The sequence below is a fragment of the Neomonachus schauinslandi genome, chromosome 1 (assembly GCF_002201575.2).
Source record: "Neomonachus schauinslandi chromosome 1, ASM220157v2, whole genome shotgun sequence".
NCBI classification, from domain to species: Eukaryota; Metazoa; Chordata; class Mammalia; order Carnivora; family Phocidae; genus Neomonachus; species Neomonachus schauinslandi.
The window spans coordinates 164,746,393-164,757,742 of record NC_058403.1 but is presented as its reverse complement, the minus strand read 5'-3'; the positions used below and the strand labels follow the sequence as shown (position 1 = coordinate 164,757,742).

The 11,350-nt window shown below is 49.3% G+C and overlaps 1 protein-coding gene across 1 annotated transcript in view; it reads right to left on the bottom strand.

Annotated features, from left to right (window-relative positions):
• The window catches only part of SSUH2 (ssu-2 homolog), a 25,740-nt gene extending 16,067 nt beyond the window's left edge, over positions 1-9,673 (bottom strand). Inside the window, exon 1 of the mRNA XM_021695262.1 lies at positions 9,646-9,673. Within this exon, the coding sequence (XP_021550937.1) occupies positions 9,646-9,673 (28 nt within the window). The remainder of the gene's footprint in view (positions 1-9,645) is intronic.
• Between the last annotated feature and the right edge of the window lie 1,677 nt (positions 9,674-11,350).

Genomic DNA, 11,350 nt, shown 5'->3' with positions numbered 1-11,350 from the left:
TTATTGAAAAGGCTCACAGTTTAAGCCAGTCTCACTCGGGCACCCATCTGCAGGGCAGGCAGGGATGGGTGGGGTGTGATAGGAGCAGCACGAATAATCCTGGTGAGAAAAACATTCGGAACGGCAACTCCTGCTTGCTGGGTACCTACTCTGTGCCAACCACCATGACAGATGCTTTAGAAACAGGATCGTACCCCAGGACCCCAGGGGACAGTGACTGAATTAGAGAGGCTTAGACGCTTCTCATCAAGAGATGCATCTGTGTCTCCTCGTCTTGGACGCGGGCAGGCTTGAGACTGCTTCGAGCAAGGGAACGCTGTGGACAGAAGCCATGAAGAGACCACAGCTTCTACTTCTTGCCCTCTTGAGCCCTGAGCCGCTGTGTAAGACATCAGGCTGCCTTACTGGGGAGACCACATGGACCACATGGAGACCCGAAGACCACATGGAGAGAAGCCCAGCAGAGTGCAGGCTGCCCGCCACTCCACCATCCTGCCGAGCCAGCAAGCACATGAGCAAAGCCGTCGGGCTCCGCCCGGCCAGGCCAGCTGCCCGCTGAGTACCCCTGAGTGACCCTGTTATGGACTGTGGGTCCGTGGCCCCCCACATTCATATGCCGAAGCCCTGACCCCCTCATGGAATGGTATTCCATGTTGGGGCCTTTGGGAGGTGATCAGGTTTAGATGAGGTCATGCACAGAGCCCCTGTGGTGGGATTAGTGCCCTGGCAGGAAAAGAAAGAGACTCGGGCCCTTTCTTTCTCTGCCCTGTGAGCTTCTGGTGAGAAGGCAGCAGGCGGCAAGCCAGAAGCAGCCTCTCACCAGCCCCGGGTCTACCGGTGCCTTGAGCTTGGGATTCCCAGCTTCCAGAACTGAGAAATAAATGTTTGCTTCTAGTAGCCAGGAAGCCTATGGTGTTTTGTCGTAGCAACCCACACTGACTAAGACAGACCCTAATGGATTATACAAGGAGCAGAAGAATCAGCTGAGTCCTGCCCAAATTCCTGATGCACAAAACCATGAACTATAATAAAATGGGGGCTGTCTTAAGGTACTGAGGTGCTCAGTGGTTTTTTTTATGCAGCTTCCCATAATAGGCAGTCTTGGCTCTGGGACTCCCCACAAACCTGAGCAAGACTTTCTTGGAGCCACACTGCAGTCTGAGGCGCCTTGCTTCCCACTCTCCTCTCACAGGTGTACACCCCTGCGGTGTGGTCCTTCAGGCGGTCTCGGCCCACACCTGCTCCCGCTGCCCTTTTCCTTTCGCATGTGTTTCTGAGGGACCTCTGACACATCTAATGACACCAGTGGGTGTCCGCTTCTCAGATGGCCCAAACTGACACTTGTCGCCCCATTCTCCTAATGGGGGGATGGGGCTCAGAAAAGCTGTGGCTCACCCAAGATCATAAGGCCCGTGAGTGATGGAGCTGGGTTCAAACCAAGACTCACTGTTCTCCAAAGCCCATGTTCTTCCCAAGTATTTTTCATGAGGCAGCCCCTGTGGAAGAATCACTCACTACATACCTGCTGTTCAAACCTCATCTTCTACACCTGAAACTCATGTAACACTGCATGTTAATTATACTTCAATTATTTATTTATTTATTTTTAAGATTTTATTTATTTATTTGACACAGAGAGACACAGCAAGAGCAGGAACACAGCGGGGGTAGTGGGAGAGGGAGAAGCAGGCTTCCCGCCGAGCAGGGAGCCCGATGCGGGGCTCGATCCCAGGACCCTGGGATCATGACCTGAGCTGAAGGCAGACGCTTAACGACTGAGCCACCCAGGCACCCTATACTTCAATTTTTTAGATTTAAGTTTAAGTTTATAAAAACCCTCAACTTGATCTGCCAGGCTATGAAAGAGATACCCATAGCCCTGAGTCTCCAAGGAAGGAAAGCATAAAAATAAGAATTGGCTCCCAGAAATGCTGGACAACTCATAAAGCATCACCCCACACCTGCTGCTACACCCCACCCTCCCACCTGGAGATACAGAAGGCAGGACTTCTAACTCTGCTCCACATGAGGAGTCTGAGGCTCAGAGTGGTTACTCCAGTAGTCCTAGGGTGCACAGCAGTGAAGTCAGAGCAGGCTAGAGGCTCCTTGTTCCAGTTCCAGCACACTGGGCCACCCCATAAACCCATTCCCTGCAGCCCCCGAGCTGGGGGACAAGAACTCCTCAGCTCTGTCTTTCCAGTGGCCAGTATGATTACAGGAAGTTGACTTTAAAGGGTAAGCTGATAAATGGTCGGTGGAAAGTAATTCTCTCTGCATGAAGTCACTGAACACACTCTGGTCAACAGCTGATCCATCTCACCCCCTAGATCCCTCCTTTTTTTTTTTTTTCCTCAGCTCTTTAAAGCCTAGCACTCTTTCCCTCTACAAAAATAAAAATAATATGCCCGTCCTTTCAAGTTTAATAAAAACAGAGGCCAAAAGAAGCAGCAGATCCTATTCTAAGTTGGAGCAGCTGGGGCTATCTGGACGTGGGAGGGCAGATGGGGAGAAATGCTGAAACCCACGGCCATGCACGTTGGGGGGGGTGGTCATTAAGACAAATGAACCATCTCATTCTTCCACTCCCCCCAACTTAGAAATGTCTCAGTCCTCTGACAATAAGGAATGCATATGCATCTCTACGGTTTCTCCTTGCAGGAAATTTACAAAGGAAGCTGAAATAGATGAATGTGTATAGATGTAGAGAGTGCTTTTCTTAGCAGGAAAGCTTATCTTTGTAAACAAACGACTCTGTGCAGAAACAGGTGAGAGACCTGGGGTAGAGATGGGTGTGATGCAAAGGGATGTCAACCCAAAGCTTCACACTGGTGCCTGCTGAAGTGTACTGAAGTCCCCAAGATGATAACTCATTGGGAATTATCATTCATATCTTGGTTCTGAACATTGTTTGCTCCTGATAAGTGGATTAGCATTTTCAGCTATTTTAGCCACCAGGGATCAGCAAACCTTTTCTGCAAATAGACAAGTAGTAAATACTGTCGATTTTGCGGGCCATACGGTCTGTTTCAATTACTCAGCTCAGCTGAAAGCGGCCATAGATAATGCACAACTACGTAAGCATGGCTTTGTGCTAATAAAACTTGACAAAAACAGGCCGTGGGTCAGACTTGGCCCTTGAGCCTTATTTTGCCCACGCTGCCCTAGACACTCGTGGGTAGATTTGAGGGAGGGTCAGAAAGAGGGAAGCTGGAATTTGAACCTTTCTGGGACCAGGGCCCGTGCATGTCATTGCAATTCCCGTGAGCCCGGTTATCAGCGTTAAGGGTAAAGGTCAGCGTTGGACTGTGGCCAAGGCTGTCTGTCCGGAGTCAGAATTCCTGAGGCACAGTGGTTAGGAACCTGGGCTCGGATACGTCTGAGTCATGGACTGCACGATACTGTGCCAGCCACACATCTTTGCAGAACTCAAGCCCCTGCCCCCGAGCTGTGAAACAGAACAGATGATATTAGCGCCCATCTAATAAGACAATGTGCACACAGCTCATAGCCCCGAGCCTGGCATTCAAGAAACGCTCAGTCAATGCCTTGGACCTGAGGAGGGAGGGTCTTCTTCTTTCTTTGTGCTCCTTTAAGCCAGAGGTGAAAATGTCAAGCATAGAAAGAAAGGCAAGACCTGCACAGCCCTCTCCCCGGGGAAGGCCCCCGCCCAGCCCGAGGTCTTGGGTCTGCTGGGGCATCCAGACTCTGCGCTGCTAGAAGACAGAGAAATGCCATACAGCTGCGACGTCTGGCTGGAAACCAAACAAAGAGGCAGGAAGAGGGGAAGAATAAGAGGTGGGAAACTCAGAGCTCCATCCATCAACCAGGAGCCACCCTGACCTCGCAGGGCAGTCGTAATTCGTCAGAACTAAATTAATCTCACCATTATGTTATGTACAAAAAGAAAGGGCTCCAGGCTGACCTACAGGCAGATGCGTCATTTCCTGTGCAGATCTCAGCGGGTACAACAGGAACGTGGACGTCACGGGTCATTGTGTGATGCCCAGCGTGGGGCACTCCAAAGGGGGCCCCCCCAGCCGCATCACTGTTTCCACAGGGTCGGGGCTGAGTTGCAGCTGGGCCACCCCACCCTAAGACATGCATTGTGTCCTGTGGCTCACAAAGGGATGGTGCGGGTGTGATCTTTTTCTGCATTTAACGACAACCACTGTTTTCTGTTTTCCCGGCTTTGTGGAAGCACGAGACTCAGAGGTGGGATCTGGGGCAACGAGCTCACAAGTTCACAGCAGAGCCAGAAAGAGTACTTACGACTCAGATCCTAACTCTAAGCCAATGACCTTTCCACTTCGCTGAACGCCCTATCGCTCCATGCAAATGGCATCAAGTGGTTGCTGAGAAAGCTTTGCAAAGCGTCTCTAAGGTAGTGCTCACCAGCCACCAGCAATTTTTCTTTTGTGTAGAAAGGAATTTTTCTTCTGGAGCAAGGTATAATTAATGGATAACCTCTTTAACTTCCTCTTTTTAAAATGCTATTCCCTTTATTTCTGAGGATAAAAGGAGTCCACATCTTCTGCCTCTGATTCCAGGACTAATCATCTTAAAAACACTAAAATCGGTCCACCTCTCTGTTCAGATGGCGCCCCACTGCCATCTTGCTTTTGTTTCCTACCTTGTCTCCTCCAACAGGCGTGAGGGTCCCTTTCAGACAGAGAACCCCCCCTTCCTGCATACAGTCAGTGCCCTTAAATACACTGTGGTTTGAATGGCACTGAAGATGGTACAGGAGAGACTCAGGTGGTGTAATCCACACACACATAAAACAGAATGCGGTTGGCCAGGAGCAAAGAGGAGAGGCAAGTGGGGAATTGTTGAATGGGGTTAGAGATGAAAGGATTCTGGAGATAGATGGTGGTGATAGTTGCACAATAATGGGAATGTACTTAATATCACCGAACAGCACAGGTAAAAAGGGTTAAGATGGCAAATTTCGTGTTACGTGTATTTTACCATAATTTAAAGTAATAAAAACAGGAGATTCAGGTGATCACAAGAGAAAAAAAAGAGTCTTGCTTGCCAAGAAGAACAAATAATTGGTTACGTTATGTAAGAGTCTTCATAGCAAGACCAGAAAGGCTGACCAGGCCATCCCACCTCTTAAACACCGCAGTGGCTCACTACAGCCTAAAGCTTTTTTTTTTTTAAGATTTTTTTTTTTTTTTTGAGAGAGAGAGAGAGAGAGCACAAGCAGGGGGAATCGGCAGAAGGAGAGGGAGAAACAGACTCCCCACTGAGCAGGGAGCCCGACGCGGGACTTGATCCCAGGACCCCAGGATCATGACCTGAGCCGAAGGCAGACACCCAATTGACTGAGCCACCCAGGCGCCCACCACAGCCCACAGCTAACAACTAAGCTCCGGCCCTTAGCAGAGAAGGCCCTGTATTAACTGGCCCTATATTACCTGTGGAGTCTCCTCCTCTGCTGAGGTTAAAAAACTTCCCCACGTTGCCCAGAACAGGTGAGAGAAGGGAAAACAGTCCCTGTGGCCGGGGAGGGGTGGGGACAAAGAACAGAGCAGAAAGGGGGGAGGAGAGAGAAAAGCCTCCTTGGGGCTTGAGAGGAGAGAGACGTGTGGGAGCTTTCAGGTGGGAGCCAACGAGAACATATTTGGGAGAGCAAACACAAGGCCTGCCGTGGGAGTGAGATCAGCATCAAGAGAAACGGGGAGAAGGCCGGGGCGAAGCTGTCCTTGGAGTTCTTCAGGCCCCTCTGGCATGCCAAGAGACAACCTGGCAAATGTTACAACAAATGTCCAATTAGTTGGGATGTGTAAGTCTTGCTTTGTAGAAAGCGTCACCATGCCAAGACAGGGTCACGGGGCAGGGAAGGCAAAGGGGGTGTAAGGGCTGGCTTGTCACTTTGCGACACTGATGTTGGCCTTCACCCTGGCACGTGTACTGTGCCATTTCTCCCAGGCCTTGTTCGGGCTGTTCCTGCCCAGGCCACACCCCCTCCACTCCCTCAGCCTGACTCAGCCCAGGCCTGACGTCCTACAAAGCCTGCCTGGGGGTGCTGCCCCCTCACTGTGCCCCTCCGTACTCTGTTGTCACTTTTGCCAAACAGCTTTCTAAGAATTATTTAGAAAAAGTCCAGCTGGGGGTCTGCCTCCCCCACGAGGCTTTGAACACCTGAAAAGTAGATCAGTGCATTCATCCTTATTCCCCCATCCATGAGCACAGCTCCAAATAGCTAGCCTACTGTGTAGTCTGGGGGGAGAGTCACTTTATTTTTTAGGGCCCTGGTCTTCTTTCCCTACAACAGGGCTCAGGGTATACAGTCAGTGGGAGGAGCACTTGGGAAAACCGAGAGAAAGGAACACTCTATCTTTCCATTAAGAGTTGCCCCATGAGGTCAGGGCCAAACTGGCAGGGAGGGCCTGCACTCCTGGTGGCCGTACCTCCCTCCTAAGGGATGTGCGAGATACACTAAAGCCCCACGGTCAGTCACCAAGGCCCTTGGAAGCTGGGCCCCTACCATGAAGTCCAGCATCTTTCCCACCAAGTTACCCTGATAGCTTCATCCAGTCTCTGGTCTCCAACTCAGAGCTGGGCACGAAAGAATGTCTTTGGGCGACAGAGCTGGCCAGGGTACCAAGGGAAGAGTCCCATCCCTCAGCACTGGGTCACTGATGGTGACAGTGGTGTGGCTTCAGATCATTTCTCCCTGTCCCCAGCTATCAGCGCCCAAGAGTAAGGAGTTGCCATCTAGGTCCTATTGTCCAGAATCACAGCAGCCCCCTCCTCCAATTATGGGGTGGGGCTCGTCTGACTTGAAGAGGCTCTTGCACACCATTTCTGGGAGGGGATTCAGTCTGTAATAAAATAAGTTGTATTACAAGGAATATGATTTTTAGAATAAGGAAGGGGATTTTTCTTCTTCGTCTCTGGGCTAGGATATCTCCCTCTAAGAGAAGAGTGATTGAAACCACATAACATCTGGGCCTATTGGAAAAACAAGGCCTGGTCATGCTAGAAAAGAAAAAACTCTGAAGGCTTCTTATTTTAAACAGGGAACAGACCTGTTCTGAGTAGCTTGGGGGCAGGGGTATGGGGGGGTTGTAGAATCCAGACCAAAGAGTAGAAGTGCCAGGGAAAGAGAGATCAGCTAAATGTAGGAAAGAATTCCTGACCGCCTCAGCTATGGAAGGCGGACCGGCCCATCACCGGAAGCATCTCGGCCAATGGCGGGAGGTGTTGCCATGAGCCGAATGCTGTCAGAGCTAAGGCCGAGTTAAGAGACCTTCATGCTGACTTCCACGTGGACGCCACATCCCAGAATGTGTCTGTCCATGCCCACTTTCTGTCCCACAGTGTGTCATTGGAAGAAGATATTCTCTCTCTAAAGCTGCCCACATTCCAGACTCAAAAACTGAGGGGACGGCATTTTCGTGACTGGGGAGAGTAACTCAACTGGGACAAAGTCCCTCGCCTAAGGAGGGACGTTTCAATTATGTAAGTCCCATAGCAGGCTCCCTTTCCGAAACCTGGACAAATACTGACCAGTTTCAGAGTTCATCAGCATTGTTTCTTTCTTTTTTTTTTTTTTAAGATTTTATTTATTTATTTGAGAGAGAGAGAATGAGAGACAGAGAGCATGAGAGGGAGGAGGGTCAGAGGGAGAATCAGACTCCCTGCCGAGCAGGGAGCCCGATGCGGGACTCGATCCCGGGACTCCAGGATCATGACCTGAGCCGAAGGCAGTTGCTTAACCAACTGAGCCACCCAGGCGCCCCATCAGCATTGTTTCTAAAAACTTTTCTGAACAATCTCATACCTTGCAGTAGACCCTATGGTTTGATTATATTGGAAACCAGCATGTAGGGTGACACTATGACAGAATCAGAGTCTTTAGAATTTTAAGGGAACTAAAGAGTTAACCTTACTCTCACCTGGCTTACCAAAAGGCATGATGCCAAAATAGAAACACTGCAGGTGATAGTATTTTTCATTAATAGCAGTTTAATTTTAAAGCTCTGGGAGACAGAATCTGATAATTTTCTAGAGTCAACATTTATTCCATGCTTACTCGACTCTGAGTGATGCTGTAGGCACTTCGCATCCAATTAATCTTTCACCACTTCTTCCAGATGACATGATCTATGTTTTTATTGTGAGAAATGTAGCCCAGAGAGGTTAAGCGACTTGAGCAAAGTCACCCAACAATTAGGAGGCAGAGCTTGGATCTGAATCCAGATCCAACTTAGCCCATTGTTACTAAGAAACTCCTATTGTAAACTGCAAGACTGATAATGGGCAGTGTTTCAAAGAGGAAAAATTGCATTTGATTATTAGTAGAACCTTATAAAATTATGACTACGCAATTTCCAATATATCAGAGATCAGATTAGGTCCAGCTCAAATACATGATAAAATATCTCTGTACAGTCTCCCACTTCAATATGAAAAAGGATTCCAACAAAATTTTAAATGCGTTGCTTAGATTTACATGGGCTTATTTCATATCCCACTTCAGCTCTGAAACTGAAAGACAATAGAGCTGGACCTGCACAGGACTTTCAAAGTCCCCAAGTTCGGGAACCGTGAAAATGTACTAGTGTCACAAGCTTCTCTGGGATTCAAATGAAAGCTGAGGACCACCCCCCACCCCCTAGAAAACTACATTCATACAACATTTTGCGCTCACCTTCATGGTCTTCAAATTAGGGGATCCTGACCCATCTCCTTTTATAGATGGAGAAACTGAGGCTCAGAGAGGTTAAGTGACCTGCCCAAGATCACAGAGCCAATTCATAGCAGAGCCAGGACCCGAACCCCAGCCCCCCAATCCCCAATCTGATACTCTTCCACACACTGTCCCTTCCAAATTCAGGATCAGACATTTTTTTTTAAACATGGCACATTTCTTCCTAAAATGCCATTTCTGGGGCACCTGGTGGGCTCAGTCATTAAGCGTCTGCCTTTGGCTCAGGTCACGATCCCAGGGTCCTGGGATCGAGCCCCACATCGGGCTCTCTGCTCAGCGGGAAGCCTGCTTCTCCCTCTCCCACTCCCCCTGCTTGTGTTCCCTCTCTCGCTGTCTCTCTCTCTCAAATAAATAAATAAATAAAATCTTTAAAATAAATAAATAAAATGCCATTTCTGTCTTCATCTCTTTAAATAGTCCTTAGATTCCATTGTATTTCTGTCCCAGGAATGACAGCATTGGGGTCACCAGGACTGTGTTTCTCGAGCAATAATGAACACGCCCCTCTTTGCAAGAGGAAGCTCACCAGTAAAGACCTTCCAGGAATGTCTTTCAAATTAACCTCACCTCAGAACTGAGCCCAAGTGTGGTATTCAGGCTCACATGTGGCTGGGGCGAGAGGGGGTTGGGGAACGGTCAGCCAGAGAAAGGAAGATTGAAGGATACAAGACTGGGACGGGGTTACCATGGTCAGGGAGGAAAGTTCTCGTCTTGGTTGTTACCATCCTCCTGCACTGCCCAGAGGCACATACTGGAAGAACAGCCAGCAGGCTGCAAATGGGCTTTCCACACGAAAGGAAGGAAGGAAGGATGCTCTCAGCAACACAGACCCAGAACCCAAGACAGCACAGAGGCCAGAGGGAAGATTTCGGCCAGTGCTGGCCACAGAAGTGAGCTCCCCAGGTCCCCCCAGATGTACTTACTGTCGTTGTCACTCAGATCCCTGTCCATGGTGCAGACGTCCAGCCCAGGAGGTGTTTGACTTCCCTGTGGGCTCCGGCCACCAGCATCTGAGGGACCACCCTCGGCTCCTCCCAGAACGCCAGGCCCATTGTTACCCGATTTGAATACAACCGAGGGAAACATCTCGGGGAGGCCGTGTCCGTCAGAGCTGCTGCTCTGGACCCAATCTACGGGGGTCCTCGGAGCTCCTATTCATAAGAACTTCTACTCATCGGGCTCTGACGGGGTGCATCTAGTCACCTGTGTCCTCATACAACCCTGTGGTTTTATGGGCCCTTTCAGGGTGCCCATTTTTCGGAGCTGGGACTCAAACCCTCATTGATCTGACTCTCAAGTCGGAGCTCCTGAGCACTGTGCTCGCTTGCTCATCTGTCGGAGGCAGGCTTCTAAGTGCTGTGGGGACAGAAGGAGGGGATACAGAGAAATGTAATAACACAGAGGTTACCTCCCCTGGGGGAGAGATGATATGGGTGGGGTCTCTGAAGTCTTAAGCGTCAACCTCCTCCTCCTCACTGGGAAAGCAATGAGGCTGGGATGAGGCGAAGCTCCAAAGCCATGCAGCACGTGGTGGGCAGAGCCAGATCCCACCCCGGGCTGCGTGGTCCCTGCTCCCACCACGCCAGCCCAGCCCCCTGCAAAGCAGCTGTGGGTTTCTCAAAGCCTCTTCCTGAACCTTTTGCATTGGAGTTCGAAACTCCTTCAACCCGATGCTTGGAGGATCACTCCTCTCTTCTGGATGAGTCTAAACAATGAACACCTGGACCTGGGTCTCCTGGTGGTGGGAGCAGACAGCTGTGAACTGGAGCCACCTGCCCTGCATCCCTGGCAATGACCTTCCCATCTCTGGCCAGGGCAGCCTTCCACCATAGGGTGAAGCAAGTACCCCATGCCCGGGCTTGCCCAGCCCAGCACTGGCCATGGGGCTGTCCCATGACATCCCTCAGTGAAGACTGGCTATTGCACTCACCCAGGGAAGTACCTGGAAGTGACTGGCCTGTCTTGGATGGATGGCCACGACACACACACAGATGGTCTCAAGGGCCCCTTTCATCTCTCTGTACTGCTTTCACCCTCATCATTCACTGTCCACCCTCAACAGGATGCTAGTAGCAATAATAAAAATAAAAAAGCAGTACCAATAATTTGGCAAACACTTCTTAAATACAGGCAAATGACTCAATGCCTACAAATAGGTTTTTATGGTCAGTAGGAGCACTGAATTTCTTAAACTTGAGAGTTTTGTAAGTTTCATTACTGCATGTTCATGGGAAAGACCCAGATCCTGAGGAATAAATATGGTCTTTTTTTTAGTGGAACTGTGTGTGCCTTACTGGATATAATCTTTTAATACTTTTATACATTAAGCAATTTTTAAGCCATTGTAGAACTGTCTCCATGGTAACAGAATTGCCATGAATGTGTGTGCCTAGGTGTGGGTATATTTTACTCTAAACATAATGTGTGTGTATGTGTGCATGTGTGTGTATGTCTGTGTCTGTATGTGTTTGTGTGTGTGTATTTGAGCCTAAACACAATAGATAGATGATGGACAGGCAGACAGATAAATGATAGATAGATAGATACATACATACATAGATAGATACATAGATAGATACATAGATAGATAGATGATAGATAGATGATAGATGATAGATAGATGATAGA